General features: G+C 42.4%; 1 protein-coding gene across 1 annotated transcript in view; it reads right to left on the bottom strand.

Moving 5' to 3' along the window:
• actn3b (actinin alpha 3b) overlaps window positions 1–20000 on the bottom strand; it is a 42382-nt gene that overhangs the window by 5823 nt on the left and 16559 nt on the right. The window contains exons 2-16 of the mRNA XM_042069185.1: window positions 17615–17729; window positions 16433–16552; window positions 14633–14719; window positions 14291–14378; window positions 13712–13790; window positions 12293–12374; window positions 11679–11764; window positions 11293–11385; window positions 8064–8294; window positions 6007–6154; window positions 5113–5263; window positions 3947–4055; window positions 3244–3384; window positions 1101–1283; window positions 828–962 (exon numbers count right to left, since the gene is read on the bottom strand). Of these exons, the coding sequence (XP_041925119.1) occupies window positions 828–962; window positions 1101–1283; window positions 3244–3384; window positions 3947–4055; window positions 5113–5263; window positions 6007–6154; window positions 8064–8294; window positions 11293–11385; window positions 11679–11764; window positions 12293–12374; window positions 13712–13790; window positions 14291–14378; window positions 14633–14719; window positions 16433–16552; window positions 17615–17729 (1848 nt within the window). The remainder of the gene's footprint in view (window positions 1–827; window positions 963–1100; window positions 1284–3243; window positions 3385–3946; window positions 4056–5112; window positions 5264–6006; window positions 6155–8063; window positions 8295–11292; window positions 11386–11678; window positions 11765–12292; window positions 12375–13711; window positions 13791–14290; window positions 14379–14632; window positions 14720–16432; window positions 16553–17614; window positions 17730–20000) is intronic.

The raw sequence follows: 20000 nt of genomic DNA, 5'->3' as shown, positions 1-20000 counted from the left end.
GATGCTTAATTTCAATGGTTGCTAAATTGGTTGCTAGGTAGGTGGTGGTTTAATATAGTAGGCTAGAGGCATAGTTGATGATAACTGACAGTTGGAATAGTTGAAAAGTTAAATAGTTGGATAGTTTAAATGGTCAAATTATTTAATAGGGAATTATTGTAGTGGAGACTTTTATTTTGAAACAGTTGTGGGCAGAGGAAGCAGTTAAACAGGATCTGTAGTCTTAATAGAGCCAGATTGTATGCTTAAAGCCTGAGACAGACAGTTGCTGGAGGTGGCCGGAACACTTGGCATAGGATTCTAAGTGCCCTACTACTGTGATGTCATAATCGCCAATGTTAAGTCTATGGGGAAATTTTTAGTAGTTTTTAATTAATAGTTCAAAAAGTATAAATGTTACAAAGTTGAAAAATACATAGCTGAAGTCACTTAAGTAAGACCTACGCAACACAGTTTGAACGAAGTTTCTAGAAGAAAAATAAGAAGAAGGAATCGGATAACAGTAGAGTGCATTTTCATGCCCTCTAATAAGAAGAAATCGGATAACAGTAGATTGCATTTTCATGCACTCTAATTAGAAGGCTACAGAAACAGAGATTAGGAGGATGTGTACAGAGATGGTGCTGATTGTACTATCAGCTCTACTCATGCTCCATATATGGAAGCTTTCCAGCATTTGCAAACCACGCTTAACTGACTCAGAAACTCCTTCTCACGTATACCCATTTAAGCCCACACAAAAATGTCATAGCATGAAATAACAACAACAACAAAAATAAACAAAAGGGAACAAAGGAGGCGGGTGTTGCCATGGCAGCGGGTCTGACCTCCATCTTGGTTTGGATCCAGGGTCCGATGATGTTGGCCTGCGCAGCAAACTGCCTCCTCAGCCTCTCGTTGGCCTGTTGCCTGGCAACCTCCTCCTGCAGCATTTGGTCTCTGAGGGGAACCAGCTGCTTCACCTGGGGGGGCAGAGGGGGGGGGGTTGTGTTGTGAAGTTCGCCTTTAAGAGGTCTAAAATTGTTGTTGCCTCTCTCTCTCTTTCTTGCTCTCTCTCTCTCTCTCTTTATCTATCTGTCTATCTATCTCTATCTACTCACCATCTCCCACTTGTTGGTAATGTCCTGTGGCGAGAGGTTGGTGTAGGGGTTGACGCCACTGAGCTTGATGCCATAGGTCTGGGCGATCTTCATCACCTCGGTGTGGATACCCATGGTGGCCATGCGCTCCTTATCGGCCTCAGGCAGAGTGGCCTTGAACTGGTCATGGGCCGTGATCAGGCTCTGTGGAAGGACAGGAGCCCATGTTAGGCACAGGAACATTGACACATGTATAGAACATTTACACATAAAAGATGGGAAATTCCATGCAAAGGCCATCCTTACCTTGAAAAAAAAAAGTTGTGCACACACAAATAGAACTGTTGTTAAAATGTTCATTTAGGTCTATATTTTATTGTTTGTAACTTGTTTGTAATCTGATTGAACATGATTTTACACTCAAATTACACTCTTTTTACATCATACAGAAACAACATTTTCACATGTCAATATTATAAAAATGTAAAAAGGGGACAAAATGGACTCAAATTGTTATCATTTCACAAATTCCAGATTGACAAGGCAATGGTAGAGCAATGTGTATGCTCCGCTTGCCTTAAGAGCACAGCTCCTTAAATTTGTAAGGCTCTTGTTTATAAGTCAGCAAGTATATGGCCATGTCACATTCATGACGTTTTATAGGAAAAGTTTATGCTAAACATACAGTGTTGATGCAACAAATTTTCTGAGCAAACCACAGAAATGTTCAAAGTTTCTGTGTAAAGCTGATTTATATCAATGTACTGTAGTGTGATGAACAAATTGTGCCCCTTTCTTACTTTTAAAACCTTTAATGGTACGTTGTAGATGTGACGTTATGGATGTTACATAATGTGAATTTACAGGAGTGGAGACTTTATTTTACCTCAAACCCGTAAACGTTGTTTCTGGTGGCATGCAAGTTTCAAAACATTTCACCTTAGTGTTCCCAAATGACATTTCAGAGATTATTAAGCTGATCAAAGCTACAGGAAGGCCTAAGCGTTAGCAAAACAAAACATAATATTACAATACCTCCAGTGATTGACAGCCTATTTTCGCGTGGCCTAATAACGAAAATCTGACCGTAATTGTTATACTGTTGTTGTAGAGTAACTCGATTATCGTGTTATCTGGTGAGGACGGCTGATTTTGCAGGTAGAATTAACGTAGCAACCTCCTGTTGCAGATGTGCCTGCCGTTTGCGTCTGTTTAACACAGTGTAATTTGAAATGTGAAACTGTGAAATTTGAAAGCTCTACTATTTACAGGTTTACAATACGATGTGCCAGCATTTGAAGTGTCAGATCTTCTGTGGCTAATACCCACAGAGTAACACGAGTAACGGGAGCAATAAACTAGATGTACCGCATAGCGGTACAAAATATGACCGCCGCTCAGTCCTGCACATTCTCTCAAAAATAAATCACGTTTGCCAATTTGTCTCCATCTCCTACTCTTGCAACTCATGTGCATGTAAATGAGTGTGTGTGTGTGTGTGTGTGTGTTTGTGTGTGTGTGCGTGCATGCGCACTTGCGTATACGTGCCTGTGTGTAAGTGAGTGTTCATTTGTGTGTTTGTGCGTGTGTTTGTGTGTGTGTATGCTTGCCTGTGTGTATGTGTTTGGGTCAATGACGTGACATGCAGATTCCGAGTCCATTACTTCAGTTTAAAATCATTTTATATGATCCATAACAAGCATCATTTTATTCTATAAAACCTGTATAATTTGTAATGGTTTCTGTTTATCATAAAAACTATATATATTTTATGTTTTGACATCTCAAACCCTCAAAATGTCAGGTGGCGCAACCGTCCGAGCAAATTAATTAATGTGAAAAGTATTATTATTATGTATTTTTTTATATTTTAAAAGTATTATTATTATGTATTTTTTTATATTTTAAATTACTTGTCCTGATTCTTCCTCTGGATCTTAGTGGGCACTGAGGATGCAATAATTTCATTGCTAGTTTTTCATAATTACTATTTCAATTGTTTCATATCAAAATTCACTACTTAAGTATGTGTTTTATGTAGTTTGTGGAGGACTGGTTCAGACAAGTAACATCCATAACGTGAAAATGTCACATCAGAGGCTCACTCACTCATTCTCATTGAACATATACAGTAATATACACACACACACACACACACACACACCTGAATCTCCTCAATGCTGTGCACGATGAACATATCCTGCAGATCCTCCATAGCTCCATCCATCCAGTTGTTGAAGGGCGCCGCCCTCTTGGCGAACTCCAGGTACAGCTGGTCAATGGTCTCCCACAACTTCTCCACACGCTATAAGGGGCATGGAGAGCGAGAACTTCAGAAAACCTGCCCTCATATGCAGGAGAGTGCACAAACCAGTCATTTGCAGCCCCTTCCATATGTATGTACAGTATTTTATTTGGTAAAGTTAAGTACAAAGAGGTATAAAAAAGTACAGTTACAGTTAGCGATTCTCGATGACATTGCATTCATTGAGATTTGAACCAAACATTCACAAAACACCATATTAAAAATATCTAATTCTTTATGAGGCAGTAATTTTAGTCAGAATAAATTTGCTCCCATTCAAGGTTGGACTTTTCACTGCAATTCTCTTTCTCCGTGTCATGAAGTGCCATGGGTAGTTATCATGATTACTATACAAGAGCACATCCAGACCAGGAAAACGATTGATGGATAAAGATCCACAAATCTGATTTGATCACTTGCAAACAGCAGAGCGGGCAGTCAGTCTCAAAAGAAATAAATCAAATTTGCCTGCTTATTTGGGGTGTGGACACAGTGAGACTGTAGTGGGGGGTTGTGGTGTGGACACAGTGAGACTGTAGTGGGGGGTTGGGGTGTGGAGTACCTCCAGAGAGTCCCTCCTCTTCTGGGTCAGAGTGCCCAGGTTGTCCCACTGGTCACAGATAGCCTGGCAGCGGGCATTAACTGTGGAAGCATCGTGGTAGTCCAGCTCACTAGGCGGGCATAGACACATACACACACACACACACACACACACACACACACACACACACACACACACACACACACACACACACACACACACACATACACAGGCATTACAACTGATCCCAATCTTAATCTTTGGTACCTGAAGCTTTAAAGAAGAAGGAAGTGCATGACACAGTATAAGTATGGGCAGATAAGCCTCTTTTCTTTCTCATTGTTTTACTGCTTGCAGGCACAGAGCCAGATCAGTCGCTCATCTCTTTCCTGTCGTTTTGCATGTTTCTCTCTGTCTCTCTCTCTCAATATACATCCTTCTCTTTCCTATCCGACTTGTTTGTTTTTTCCTGTCATCTCTTTGAATTTTCCTGTCATTCTCTTTGATAACAGCTGTCTGCTCCATATGGTCCTGTGGTTTGCTCAGGTCACCCTCCCTTACCTACCTTATGTTCTATACCTCCCTACCCTGCTCCCCTCCCTACCTCACTCCCTCTCTCTCCTTTCTTCCCTCCCTCCTCTCTCTCCCACCCACTCTCTTTCCTCTGTGCTTTATGCCGATGCCTAAAGTCTGTCTGTTTCATGTGGGTCTGAGTGGGTGGCCAAACTCTGCTCTTGGGTCTCTTACAGTATACATTCACAATCTCTCTCTCATCACCTCTCTTCATCTCTCTCTCTTACCTTCTCTCTCTCTCTCTCTCTGTTGATATACAGTAAATGTGTGGTCCTAGTGGGTGGTCTAGGTTACTTATCTCTTTCCACATTCTGTTCTTCTATACGTCACCATGCTTCTGTCTTTCTAATTTCCTCTCTAGCTTCCTCCCAGTTTCATCCCTCTCTCTCTCTCTCTCTCTCTCTCTCTCTCTCTCTCTCTCTCTCTCACTCTCCGACTCTTTTTGTGTCTTGGTCTCTCACTCTCGCTCTCCCTCTTAATGAGCTTCTAAGCTCTCTCAGTTTCTTCCCTCTCTTACTTGAGATCCCTTCCTCCTCCCTGTCCTTTGCTCTCCCTCCCTCCCTCCCTCCCTCTCCCTCCCTCCCTCCCTCCCTCTCCCTCCCTCTGTCTCTTACTTGAGCTCCTGGGCAATGGCGGCAATCTGCTCCACACGGTCCTGGTGGGCGGCCAGGTCACTCTCAAAGGCCTCGTGCTTCCTCATCAGAGCGCGGATCTCCATCAGAGATGCCGACTCATAGTCCTTCTGGGAGAGCAGGCCCTCCTTACCTGAGGGATGGAAAAAGAGAAAGAGAGAGAGAGATAATGAGATAGAGAGAGAATGAGAGAGAGGGGGATAGTGAGAGGGAAAACGGATAAAGAGAGAGAAAGAGATGGGAGAGTTGATAAGAAGTAAGATGGAGAGACGGACAGAGAAATAGAATAAGAGACAGAATTAAATTTCAACCAAAGCTGATATGAACTACAGCATGAGCTGACCAAAGCCAATAACTGGGTTTCCCTTTGTGAATCCTGGTACCATATAATAATGCAAGGACAATCACACGAAAACTAGAGATAAAATGGGGTAAAATTGGTTCAAATAGTGGTGGAAAATTCACTATGTGCAAAATGTGCAAAATACTGACAATATGAAAGCCAGAGAAAGAAAAAAGAAGGGAAATAATCAATGAAAGGTATGAGAGACTGTTATTATCTCCATAAAATACTCGAGACTGGTGGCACTCTTATCATTTACTCATGCAGGTGCCTATGTTCAATTATACAAGAGTTTCAAAGTGTTCCCAATAGAGTGTGTTCATGTATAATTAACAACCTGACCATACATATCAGAACACAGCATCAATCTTTCATAAATCAGCCTGCACCTGGTGTTCACAGTCCTTGATTTACCAGCGTGTGCTAAACCTTTCTCTAGGCACAAACACACACACAACTAAACAAGCTCCTGATTGGTTGTAACTCTTCTGCCAATAGTGTATGGTGATGTTGCATTGGGCTCTTTACAGTACCTCCAGTCCAGCTCTCATGGAGAGAGCACTTCTGCTTGAACTTCTCAGCCAGGTGGTCGAGTCTTTCCAAGCGGCGGATCTCGGTGAGGAGCCACTCTTCATAGCCCTTCTCCACCTGTTCCAGGCCCTTCCAGGCGTTAGCAATGTCCTACAATCATATGCAGACAGGTGTTAGCAATGTCCTACAACCAGAGACCGGTGTTAGCAATGTCCTACAGTAACAGGATAGGCAGGCATTAGCAATGTCCTACAACTGCAGAACAGACAAGAGTTAGCAAAGTAATATAGACACAGTACAGACAGGAGTTAGCAACGTCCAACAGCCACAGGATAGACAGAGGTTAGCCACATCCAGGAGTTAGCAATGTCCTACAGCCACAGTACAGACTGGTGTTAGCAAATTCCTACAGATGTTAGCAATGTCCGACAACCACAGGACAGACAGGAGTCAGCCATGTACTATAGGCATTAGCAATGTCTTACAGTTACAGGACAGACAGTGGTTAGCAATGTCCAACAGCCACAAGACAGACAGGAGATAGCAATGTCCCACAGTCATTAGCAATGTCCTACAGCTACAGGACAGAGAGCAGTTAACCTTGTCCTATACGCACAGAACACAGGAGTTAGTTAACAGTATCTTTCACCCACACAACAAGTTAGCAGTGTTAACAATACCCTAAAGCCACATGACAGACAGCTGTTTGTAACACCCACAGAACAAATAAAGAGTTAGCAGCTGTTTGTAATGTCAGACATTAACACAGACGTAAGCAAATGTCCTACAATCTACAGCATAGACAGAGGAAAGACGTGTACACTCAAGCACCACACAAAAAGACATAAATGATATGAGAATGATTTTCATGTGCCCACACACCACAGACAACAAGGAGGCCATTTTAACACCCTCACAGACACTGAAGCACCGGCTGAGTGAGTGTGTGTCAGAGGGAGAGAGTGCTCCCCTGAAAGCTAGTTTTCATCAGTCTTGCACCTCAATTACCTAATTTTTGATCCCTCAGGGTAGAATTACTAATCGAGCTAAGTGAATCAGAAGCACACTACTTTCAGACCTTTGCTGTACTACTTCTTAGCCCTGGGGTATTCTGCAAATTATTTTGAAGCCATTTCTTGTTATTATAGCCTCATTTGTATGTACAAAAAACATCCACTTAGAGAATCACAAGGATGCTGGATTTGGTATAAATACTGTCAACAGCAGGCAATTTTAGATTTTCATTGCACTTTACACTTAGCTCTAGGGCTTTAAGCAGAATTTTGATGAAGTTTCCTTTGATTACATTCACAGTTTTCAAGTGGCATTTAAAAAAATATCTACTTTGAGAGTCAGTTTTCTGGCTTTGAGACAGACAGTTTTGTGTCTGCATATCTGTCTATATCAGGGCTCCGAAGACCACAAGTCCTGCACATGTCATGTGCTTTGTGCTCTTCCACTGGCAGGATGAGTGCATGTTCACTGCTCTGCTGCTGATGCAATGCAGTGAAATAATTCTCTGGACTCAAGTGGGTGCCCACGAGAAGTGGAACTGACATCATGTTTATGGGCACTTTGCGCTCTTGGGCACTGCCGTGCCAATATATTATGCCGCCTCGCTCTCAGAGGCATTGAAGGCGGGCCGGTTACTCAGGCATATTTGGTGCCATACTATGTAGGCGTCTACACACCAGCATGCTATGTGCACCAGGCTGCTTCATGGCCTATCTCCACTATCTTCAGACATATCTCCACTCAGTGACACCATCTCGCCCTCAGTGGCCATCAAGGCGGGCTGTTTGCACATATTCAGTGCAATTTTAGGTAGGCGTCTACAAAACACCGCGCGGCACTCATGTCAATGTGTTTTGCTGCTTAGTTAAAGCAGTACGTGTGTCCACTCACTGGCCATCTTGCCCTAAGAGGGCATCAAAGTGGGCAGGTTACTTGTGGCATATTCGGTGCCATTGTAGGTGGGTGTCCAGCATGTCAGCACCAATCGTGACAGTGTGTCCTGTGGCCTAGTTTGCCTGTTCATGCCGGACGTGTGTCCACTCACCGACACCATCTTGCCCTCGGAGGGCATGAAGGCGGGGCGGTTGCTGAGGCGCAGCTTGGTCTGCAGCGTGTTGAAGTTGATCTCCAGCTGGCACTTCTCCTGCACGCGGGGTGGCTTGTGCACGCGGCGGTAGTCGCGGAAGTCCTCCAGCTTCTGTTGCATGGCGCGCATGGTCTGCTCAGCCACGCGGTTCTCCAGCCAGGGGATGGTGCGGCGGATCCACTCCAGCAGCTGAGAGAGAGTGAGAGAGAGAGAGAGAGAGAGAGAGAGAGAGAGGGAGGGAGGGAAGGGGGTGGAAAAAGGGAGGAAAGAGAGGGATGGAGAGAGTGAGAGATGTGGAGGGAGAAAGAGAGGGATGGAGAGAGAGTGATGAAAAGAGAGGCATGAAGAGTGAGTGGTGGAGGGAGGGAAACAGCGAGAGAGGGGAGAGGGATAGAGAGAAAGAGGGAGAGAGAAGGATAGGGTGGAGAGATTCAGGTATAATGTGAGAGAAGAATCAAGGTACAGGGAGGGGAGAAGAAAGAGAAAGAAAACATGTTCAAAAATTGTGATGATGTATTGCACTGTGATGTTCTCTGTGTTTACTGAGCATTAACTGTATTACAGTACTTGCAATTAAATATAGCACAGTATTAACATCACATTAAATGATACATGGCAGCAGGGGCGGTTTTAGGGGCGGGGCCACAGGGGCCATGGCCCCACCTGAAATTTCATTGGCCCCTGAATGGCCCCTGTACCGGCAATCATCAATAAATGTCAAACTTGTTGAGAACGATGATCAGAGATGCAATTCCATTCCCAAACAACTGGTGCCAGTAATGCACCTTTTGAAGCTTGAAAGCTAAAGCACACAAAGAACTGCTTAGGTCTGTGCACGAAAGAAAGAATACATTTGGCTAACCAGAGAACTCTCGGCTAATGTGAAGAACTGATACATTTGGCTAACGAAAGTATCAGCTAGCGTGAAGAACCAATCAATGGCAGCGTTTCATCCTCCACAGAAGTTTCTTGGTGAGTCACAAATCTAGGCTATGTGAGTTATCATTAATATGTGAAAAGGACGTTTATTTGTTGCTGTTAGGTTTGTCAATTAAATTATGAAGCAGCAACTTAGTCAGTGAACTGTTAACATTAACTTAACGTTAGGTTACCTGAGTTCAGGTTTGAATTCATTGTTGGCATGCTGATAGATTTTATGCATGGTAAGGTAACATTAATGAGAGTCAGGTTAACATTAATGTATGACATTTTTGAATGGCGTTATATGAAATGGCACTGCAGAGAAATGAACATCCTGTTTGTTTGGGGTCCAACATTACATGCGCCAGTGCGTTTGATTTTTCGCTTGAGGAAAAGGTTTAGCAGCTGCTAATATTAACGTTAAATCTCATGAGAATGCAGGCCTAATTGAGGGGTAATGTTAGCTAACACTACGTTTTTGTAGAGTTAATGTGAGCTATCATTGCAAAGTTATTAACCACTATTCTGAGTTTATTTGATTCATGGACTTCGCATGAATTCTGTCTCAAAGTAGAGTTTCATTGAGCTATCTGACTGCATACTGCCTAATACTACTACTAAAACAGTCCATTTTCTCTTCCACAAAACCCAACATAGGCTAATCAAGGATATATATTTTTTTAATACTTTTACTTTTTATTTGAAATATCTGCATTGATGGGGGCAGTAGGCAAACGTTAGGCCTACTTTCGTTTTGCACTTCAGCTTGTATTCGGTGTAAACAAACAAGCATGCGTGGAAGCCTGGAGTTGTCAGTAGCGTTCTACCTTTGAATAAAATGGGAGTATTACGGGAAGCTACTTTTGTGCCTGTTCGCTACAGCTATATTTTGCACAACATTGCAGCCAATACGTCAACTGGGCTAAAAGGCATGTTAGGTTACCTTTCCTTCTCTCACTGCATTCTCAGAATCTCATCCTGTTCCTCCGATATCCGATGAATTCGGTGGATAGAAGAACTAATTTCGTCAATCTTTGCATCTTGGCTGGCTAGTCTAACTTTCCACTTTTTCTGCGTGCTCTTGGATTTGATAGAAGCGACTACTAGCGAGTCACAACGCGAAACTGCTAAAGTTTAGTAGGGAGGTGTAGTTTTTATGCTGCATTTGCGACGTGATTCTATGGTTTGCACCAGTCATGTTTCTTGATGTTGCGGTGTATTTTGTAGACAAACATTGACATGGTTATAAGTCATTCGCACCAGTGCGCCTAAATATTATTTTGCACTCGCACGCCATCATTTTTACTCGCATGTGCGAGTGAAATGGGCGCACTGTAGAGCCCTGAAAGGTATTCCGCAAGATACAGCATGGAAATAGGAAGAGGCCACTAAATGACTTCTAATACAAAGACTTCAAATGGTTGGAGTATTCCATATTTAGTGTTTTGCTACCCCTTCCATAATTGTTTCGCTTCCAAATTCCCCATCGTCTGTCTTCAAATCAGAATCAGACTTTTGTAACTGGAAGCAAGACGGTGATTCAAAGACCATTCCAAATCAGACCATTGTAAAAATAATTGTTGAAAAAAATAATAGTGTAAATATGATGTAGTTGTTGCTCACATGCTGTGTGTGTGTGTATGTGTGTTTGTTTGTTTGTTTAAATGTATGCAAACTGGCAGTGAAGGTGGTTTCTCTTATCAATGCATTTCCGCTGAAGTGTCTATTATATTTTAGTTTTATATATTGTGTTTTCAATGCACATTATAAATAAATGGGAAAAAGATTTATATTGGCTTTTTAGTTTTTTAGCAAAAGTATTTGAACAAGGTGAGACTGGTGAAATATATGCACCTTACTGCTGTGGTGTAGTCTAGTTAGCTGTAGTGGGTATACTGTGATCAACCCCAAATGTTAATAACTTTCCTTGCCTATTTTAAGTGGGTATACTGAGATGGTGGTGCTTTTTAAGTGGGTATACTGCATAGTCCTGCATATCACATAGACTACACCACTGACTTACTGAACAAGGGATTTTCTGTGCATGGATGTTGACCGGTTCTTGGCCCCTCAGTGTATGATGTGGCCCCTTTGTGGCCCCTGTCTCAGAAAAATCCTAGAACCGCCACTGCATGGCAGACTAAAGGAAGCTGTTTTGGAGTAGTCAACACAGACGGCTTCATGACGGAGCTCGCTCATGAGGCCTTGGACTGGGCTTCAGGGCGCAGCTCGCTGAGGAGGCCCTTTGGGAGGTACACCCACTCACCTCACTGGCCAGTTTCTCATACTCCTCCATGAGTCTCTCATTCTCCTGGTTCACAGCCAGAACCTTACAGATCCTGTTGGCTGCAGTCTCAGCCTGAGGAAGAGACAGACAGATGGACAGACAGGCCGACAAGGAAATAGACAGGAAGACATACACACAGACATACAGGCAGGGAGAGAGAAAAACAAGAAGGAGAGAATAAGTCAATAGTTATTACAGTGATGTATGTAGTGTATTAACCTCAGCTGTGTTGCGGTAGGATTGCTGGCTTTTTAATTAGGGCAGTATTTCATATTTGTTTTTTACTCCAACCTAAAGATTGAGCAGTACAATAAGTGTATAGTACAATTGACATTTACCACACAGACACACCACACACAGCTCACCTGCTCAGCACCAGCAAAAGCATGGTAGAAGCAGGACACATAGGTCATAATAGCCTTCTCATCAGGTTTGGGGGTGTTCACAATATCTTTATGACAGAGAGAGAGAGAGAGATGGAGAGACACAGGAAGATAGGAAGATGAAGAAACAAGAAAAGTCAATGCAAACATTGGGATAAGTATTTAATGGGTGGCAGGAATAGATACAGACCATATTTGGCCTATATCTCTTCCAACACTAACACTCGACCTACACCAGGTCCGCAAATGAAGCGCTCCATTTTCAGAAAGAAAAAATCGCTTTAGAAAGACTGCTCTATTTTTTTTCGAATGTACGCACCACTATCACGTCTGGTCTAGCAAGTTCCATTGATTACAGTGTACATGGATTGTTGCAGCAGATGCAACTCGAATGGAATGTAATGCTTCAGTTATGTGCCCAGAGTAGCCTCCCTGTGAGACTGCATTCTAATATGCAGAATGGCCATTATGTACCTAATTTAATGCGCAACAAGATTGACACTGGCATTTGCTTTATTTATATGCCACACCGCACATACATACTCAATTAAAATTGGCACCAAGCCCTCTCTGTGTCATTCTTAAAGCAGACTCACCCTCAGCGTCCAACATCTTGGGGATGTCCAGATACTTCTCAGCGACCTCAAAGGCAGTGTTTAGGTTTCCAATGGGGTCATCCTAGAGGCAGGGTCAGGGAGACAGACTGTTAAATAGTGCAATTACAGCAGATTTTTACACTATTTGTTATTTGCCATTAATATAAATCTTGTAATTATTAACAGAAGGCCCAGTTGAAAAGTAGTCAGTTATTAATGTACATCAAGTACAGGGTACAGGCCCAAAGTTCATATAGAAATTTAACTGCTTAACTGTTTATTTTATGCAAAAGTTTCAACCAACTGGTGATTTATTATTCCAAACAAAAACTCATAAGTGGTTGAGTGCTTGAAATGGAATCCATCGGACCCATCAGCACAGCATTTCTCAACTAGAGTGAGGTGTGTGTGGGCGAGGATGCGCATAAATCTAAGAGCAGGGAACCAAAGACAAGAGAAAAAGCGACAGATGAAGAGAGAAAAAATTGAGCATCACTGAGCGTGTGGGAGAGAAAGAGACAGACAGATTCACTGTACACCCGAACTCAAATGATTAATGATTTAAAATAACTTGATCTTTGAAAACTGACAGTAACTCATAACTATGATTTTTTTAAACTCAAAAATACTAGTTTAAAAGACAACTTAACTGTTTTAGTGTTACCTAGATTCCGACGATCCTTTGCAACAACATAAAATACAGTAATCAAACATGACTGTTGTCGACAGTTGTTCGCTATACTTCAAGTTGAATTACAAAGTATCAATATAATTTGGAAAATGGTGTTTGGACATGTATGCTTTATTCCCACCATAGATGGATCAAACACTCACAGTCAACCTAAACAAAAGATCTCAGTTAACATAACTCAGTTATGCGTGTCATACTGAAGAATTGACTCCAATGATTCTTTCCTAAAAAACTTTGAACTAATCAAATATTGTTGTCAGGGTGTGCATTTGACAGTATTGGCTGCACTAAAATGCTAATGCAATGTTAGCATGAGTCGTATCTTTATGATGATGACATGTGCTGGTAGTTAAATGTTGATGAATTCTGGTAAATGCAGTATAGTCAGGGTAACCATTGTGGAGACGCATATTGAAAAAATGTGAGTCACCTTAAATGTAATAGTTCAGTTACTGGTAGTCAAATCAAATATTTGTTTTAGGTTAAATTGATGGAGTAAATAATTATAAGAAAATAAGGTAATCGGCTTTATTAAATATTTTGATAAATTAGTTTGAATGTTCAGGTTTACAGTGTAGACAGACAGACATACAGACAGACATACAGACAGACAGACAGACAGACAGACAGACAGATAGATAGATAGATAGATAGATAGATAGAAACACTTGGGAAGACAGAAAGGTAGAGAGAGAGAGGAATGGTGGGGAGGAGAGAGAGATGAGCACCTTTCTCAGTTTGGAGTAGTCAATGAGGTCAGGTCTGTGCCTGTGGATGAGGGCACACAGAGCCAGACCATCCTTCCAACTGGAGACGGAGGAGAGGAACGAGGGAGCGGAGGAGAGGAGGAGAGGAACCAGGGAGAAGAGGAATAGAGAGGAGGGGTGAGAAGGACAGTAGACGAGAGGAGGGGTGAGGGGGAAAAGGAGAGGAGAGGTGAGGAGGAGAGGAGAGGGTGGGTAGAAAAGACATGAGGACAGATAAGAAAAAATGTAGAAAAGAGAAGAGGGGAGGTGGGATGGTGACAAGGTAAGGATAGAAGAGCAGAGGAGGAAACATGGACAGGAGGGAACAAGAGCAAAGTGGCAAAGTTGGCGAAGTGAGATTGGGAACGAGGGAAGAAAGCAAAGAAAAGGAAGAGGACAGAAAAGAGACGAGAGGAAAGAGAAACACAAGATCGATATGGTGATCAGGAAATGAACAAGAGTCCAAGGAAATCAAAAGGAAACCTTTTAAAGAAAATCAAAAGAAAAATGATTTTCTGTGTACATGTGTGTGTGTGTGTGTGTGTGTACTGTATGCTATACCTGATGTGGAAGTTCTGTACATTGACATTCCTGTAGGGGGCAGTCTTCCTCTGGCACCACAGAAGGAGACCCTCTTTGGCAGAGGTCTCTGTGGGGGACAGAAAACACACACACACACACACACACACATTTAACATTGCTTACAGTGTACATATGTTTATGTCTGTGTGCAATATATTATGTCTGTATGTGTGATTGCATGTGCTCGTGTGTTAAGTGCTTGAAAGATATGTTTTTTCTAATAGTAAATTGTTGTGTATTAACATTATGTATAAGTGAATGCAATCAGATTCTGTGTGTATGTCTTTGTGTGTGTGTGTGTGTGTGTGTGTGTGTTTGTACCCTCCACAGAGATGTCCTGGATGGCGAAACGCAGAATGATTGTCCAGATCATACCCAGAGTCATCTTCACATTTCCGTCCACAATTTCTATGGGAACACAGAGTGCAGGCATGGGTTTGATTGGAAACCATGGCAACCAAGGTCATCTGGACCAGCATGCAATGCTTTGACGGTAATAAACATCCTGCCATCGCCAAGGCCTTCATAGCTACTCTGTCTTAATAACTCTCTACCCCAGACATACACAATCAGTGTTGGGGAGTAACGGAATACATGTACCGGCGTTACGTATTCAGAATACAAATTATGAGTAACTGTATTCCGATACAGTTACAAGTTAAATAGTTGGTATTTAGAATACAGTTAGGCTACATTGTTGAAATCAATGGATTACATGACGATACTTCTCTGTTTCATAAGTTTATTCACTCTCTAAATAAATTAAGGCAACTCCATTTCCCAGAAGCTCCTGAAAGCAATCTATGATGAAATTGTTTAAATTCAAGCCCCGCCGTCTTGCACTAGCCTCAAAACGCAGCTACCACGCATTATGGACGCGTCATCGGAGACCCTGAAATGACTGTTTGCACAGCAAATTAGGTGTAAAGTAAGTGGATGTAACTCCTGTTCCTCACTGATCGTGGTTCCTGATATCTGTTCAAATTATATTTTCCCAAGTAGCCTATTAATAGCTCAGGCTACTTCGGCCAATCGGTTACACAGTTTGCTAAGCATTAAAAAGCCTAGTTCACGTGTTGATTTAGACCTACAATAAAACCAATCTCTAAAACAGGCACTGCATTCTAAGTTTTTTATTCTAACTTAAAATAGCTTTATGGATTATTATTTTTTCTAATTAGATCTACATTTACGTTTTAAAATGGATTATATGGTGCAGCCTCTGAAGAATTATTCTTGCAAGTAGCATATACAGTAACGTGCGGTTTTTGATTGTCATACGCGATCACGTTCATTTTGAGAGCACTGATATACAGTAGCCCATAGTGTTTACATTTACAGGTCATTTGCGTTCCACCTGTCATATGCGCCCCTCACTTGTACTGGGTTGATGCCACCGAAACATCTCACAGGCACACCTTAATTATAATTTCTGGCTACGCCCTTAAAGTAGCCTAGGCCTATTTATTTTGTTTGTTTTAATTAGCCTAGTTGCCTGCTGTAGTTTTAGTGGTCACCTTGCTATTTTAAAGTTGTATCAGGTAGCTTAGTTGACTTTACATTCTCCTATGTGGGCCATTTGGAACAGAAGAACACACCAGAATAGGCCTGTTTAGTTACTGTAGGCCTAAGCAGGATTTGATGGCCGCATTCCTACACTTATAAAATGCAATTCAATGCGGAAGTAATCTAAGTATTCAGAATATGTTACTCAGATTGAGTAACGTAACGGAATACGTTACAAATTACATTTTTGGGCATGTATTCTGTATTCTGTAACGGAATATGTTTTGAAAGTAACCCTCCCAACACTGTACACAATGCAGACACACAAACACTTGCATCCTTAGCCTTGTGTACACACATATTGAATATCATAGAAGTACTTACATGCAGTAGTTCTGCAATAAATCTTGCTTTATAAAGGTTGATAAATCAGTATCAAGTTCAATGGGTTCATTTTGGAGGCTGCAGTTTGTGGTGCTGGTGAACTGTATTCCATTGTATTGTTTTCACCACCCCATTTCAATCAGTTTCAAATAACATAAAAAAAAACAACAAATAGAAACAGACATGCACAAGAATACACACACACACACACACACACACACTCACACTCACCCTCAGCACCAATGGACACCAGTTTAACCCCCTTGCTGCAGATGTAGTCCAGAGCTTTGTTGACATTGGCGATCTTGTGGAAGCGCATCTTACCCTTGTCAGGCTTGGGCAGTCTCTCACCTGGGACACACAAACTCAATTTGAACATAGTGCAGGATGTGAAGTAATTCTACATCCTGCAATGCATTTCTTGGGGCTCAGCATTACCGAATATCAAGTGTTCAAATAAATGTTTAGTGAAAGTAGTGTTTGGCCAATGTGGGCAACACACACACACACACACACACACACACACAAGCACACACACACACACACACTCACACACACACACACACACACAGCAACTTCATCCATAACAGCTGCACTGTAATACCATAACCACTTAACCTCACCACAGACGAGAGACAGTGACCCGACCATTAGTGTGAGTAGTGTGAGTGTGAGTAGCCTCTGTGGCCTAGTGATTATGAAAGAAGAGGAACATGGTCTTTTGGGGATAATCCCTGGGCTGGGTGTCAAATGGACTAGCTAAACAGGATCAGAGCGAGGCAGCTGACCCAGGAGGGATTGGGCGCTTTCTCTCTGGTCCACAGTACAGGACAGTACAGCTGCTGGGATTTCATTCTCGACAAGATTTCGGCATTGTATACTGCTTACAGTCCAGACTGCTTACAAGCGCTATTACAGCTTTGACCCAGTATAGAAGACGTCATTCTGTCTCTGCTCTGGGTTATGGGATGTCTGTGTGATGAATTTCTAATTGGCAAAATGGCTGATGCTTGCATGTTTTTTGAAATTAGGTTTTTCTAATTTCAAAAAACACACATAAATCCCCCTGTACACGGAAAAAGGGACAAATTCGAAATGTCTTTCTTACGAGCAGAGGTACTATGTCTGAGTTGCTGACGTTTTACCAACCAAGCAATTTATAAATAACAAGAGCGGTCAGGCGACTGCGGAACCTTGTTCTTGTCATGCAAGACAGAGACCACAGAGAACCCAAATTCCAGCATCTGTATTCTGAGCTGGATGGTCATGTAGTAAGATTAACCTTTACTTTTTATGAAAGCCTGAAGTACATTGAACCAGTAAGTTAAAGTTAAAGTAAGTTGAAGTTTGCAAGTTCTGTGAGTGGACACCCCCCCACCCCCACCCTGAAAAGTCATGTGTTGCCATGGCTACCTGAGATGACCTCCAAGAGCAGCATAAGCTTGAGGCCATTTCTGAAGTCCTCCTCGATGTTCTCGATCTGCGTGCCAGCCTTACGCAGATGGGAGTTACACCATGCTGTGAATGTCTGAGAGAGAGAGAGAGGGGAGGAGAGAGGGGGGAAGAAAAGAATGCAAGAAAAAAGAATGAAAAGAAGAGAGGGAGAGAGAGAGAGAGATGGGAGGCAAAAGAGAACAGAAAGAAAAGGGGAAAAAGGAAAGACATCATTAGTTTTATAGTCTTATGTTCCCTCAGACACAAAAATATGAAACACATAGACGCTTTGTGAGGCAAACAGCACCACCAAGAGGTAGAGAAAGACATTTTAGAAAGGGAGAAGAAAAAAGACCATGGTAAATGTAGTGTGTGTGTGTGTGAGAGAGAGAGAGAGAGTCTCTTCTACTTTGGCCATTGATCATCATTCAATATTACCTCTGCTAAATAGGTTATGTTTTGATTGTGGTTTCTTGGCTTGCTTGCTTGTCTGTCTGTGTGTCAGCATTATGAAGATTAAACAGATTGTGAAAATACTGTGTGGTTGATTTTCATTAAACTTGTTGGAGAAGTGGAACCTATTACATTTTGGAGCAGATCTGGATCAAGGGGGCAGATCCAGGATCATTTTTTAACTTAAAAAAGCATGATTGGATTGGACATGGACTATTCGGCTTGGCAGAGGTCTGCACTCCCTGAGTGTCCTTCTAAATATCTATCTTATTTATTTATTTATTTCAACAGTCATCTTAAAACCTGACAATGGCACAGAGAGATTCATACATATGAGCATTGGGGAGAAGAGTAGTGACTTGCACAGAGAGAGACAATGAGCTGGTTAACCCTTCAGCAGGAGAGTTTAGAACTGAATATTCTGTTCCATGTTCAATTCAATGAGTAAGGGATACTGTATAGAACGCCGGTCAGGGCGAACTGGACTTGCTTCGCCCTGAAGGGACTTATTTTCCCAATAATGACCGGTGTTCTATACATTATCCTGCTTATTATATGGCTACTTGCTGAAATGGAAAAAATAAACTCCACGAAATGTCATGTACATTTATTTGTTACCGTTTCGTTGTGGCTTTTGCTGAGAAACAAATAGCTCGCAACACACACTGAACTTGAATCAAACGTTCTTTAGAACACAGCTGATCAACCGTCTGCCTTCACTTTTGAATGAAAATCCGTTGCCATTGGCAGCGGTCATTATTCAGAGGTCCTTAGACGAAAATAATGACTGATAGAACTTTGGGAAATCCCATTCCCCGTATCCCCGTATAATAAACCCAGATATTCTTTAGAGCGTTCCATATTCAACATTCCTGTCACGGTACCAGCTTAAGGGTTAAATCAACAACAACAACATCTGTTCTGCTGTCAATGCCGATGGGCATTGAGCAAACTACACTATGGAAAATGTACACAGAAACAATAATTTCGCTGGCTGTAAGAGAGAAAGAGAGAGAGTAGGAATGAGAGAAGAGAAGAGGGAGAGAAGAATGTCTCTGTGTGGTGTAATTTGATGTAGAGCAGAGAGAGAGAGAGAGAGAAAGAGAGGAGTGACATACATAGAAAGATGGAGAGAGAGATAGGATATGGAGAGGAGATTGAGAGGTGGCTGGAGGCAAGTAAGAGGGGGGAGAGAGAGGAAGACCAACAGAGAGAAAGAGAGAGAGAGAGAGAGAGAGAGAGAGAGAGGCAGGGAGAGCAAGCTAGTTTCAGCAGGTGTGACAGTGGGTCCTCTGCTCACACACCCTTATAGCATGCCCAAATTTAGCCAGGGGTCTAATACAACCCTACCAACACACACACACACACACACCTTTCCCCCTTGCCCTCTGTTCCAAGGCCTCTGTCGGGCCAGAGACTCAGTCCCCACTGAGAGGAGAGGAGAGGAGGTGCTGAGGGGGGGGAATGGAGAAGAGGGGTGTGGTGGTGGTGTGGAGGGGGGGGGGGGGGGGTGAGGAGGCTAAATGTGGGAGCTATGAACCACCAGAGAACAGCTGAGAGAGCAGGATTCCTCAGAGAGAGAGAGAGAGAGGGAGAGAGAGAGAAAGAGAGACGCTCAGAGGGAGAAAGAGTGAGGCAGAGAAAGAGAAGAGTAAAAGTAACAGAGGGAAAACAGAAGAGAGGAAGAGAGGGTTGAGAAGGAAGAAATGAAAGACTGAAAAGCTTGAGAGTCTGACTTGTTTTGTATATCTCTGTAGTATGACACCCCTGACACTATTCACCAGCCACAGCAACCACAGAGGCAGGACACATCCAAACACACACGGGCCATAAATGTAGCAGTGAAACCCAACAACATCAAAATATGTTCAGAAATACTGCTAAAGTAAAGTAAAGTGCTAAAGAAGTCACA

This window comes from Alosa sapidissima, chromosome 18, assembly GCF_018492685.1.
Source record: "Alosa sapidissima isolate fAloSap1 chromosome 18, fAloSap1.pri, whole genome shotgun sequence".
NCBI lineage: Eukaryota > Metazoa > Chordata > Actinopteri > Clupeiformes > Clupeidae > Alosa > Alosa sapidissima.
The sequence above is the reverse complement of the archived record's forward strand: the minus strand, read 5'-3'. Positions and strand labels throughout refer to the sequence as shown.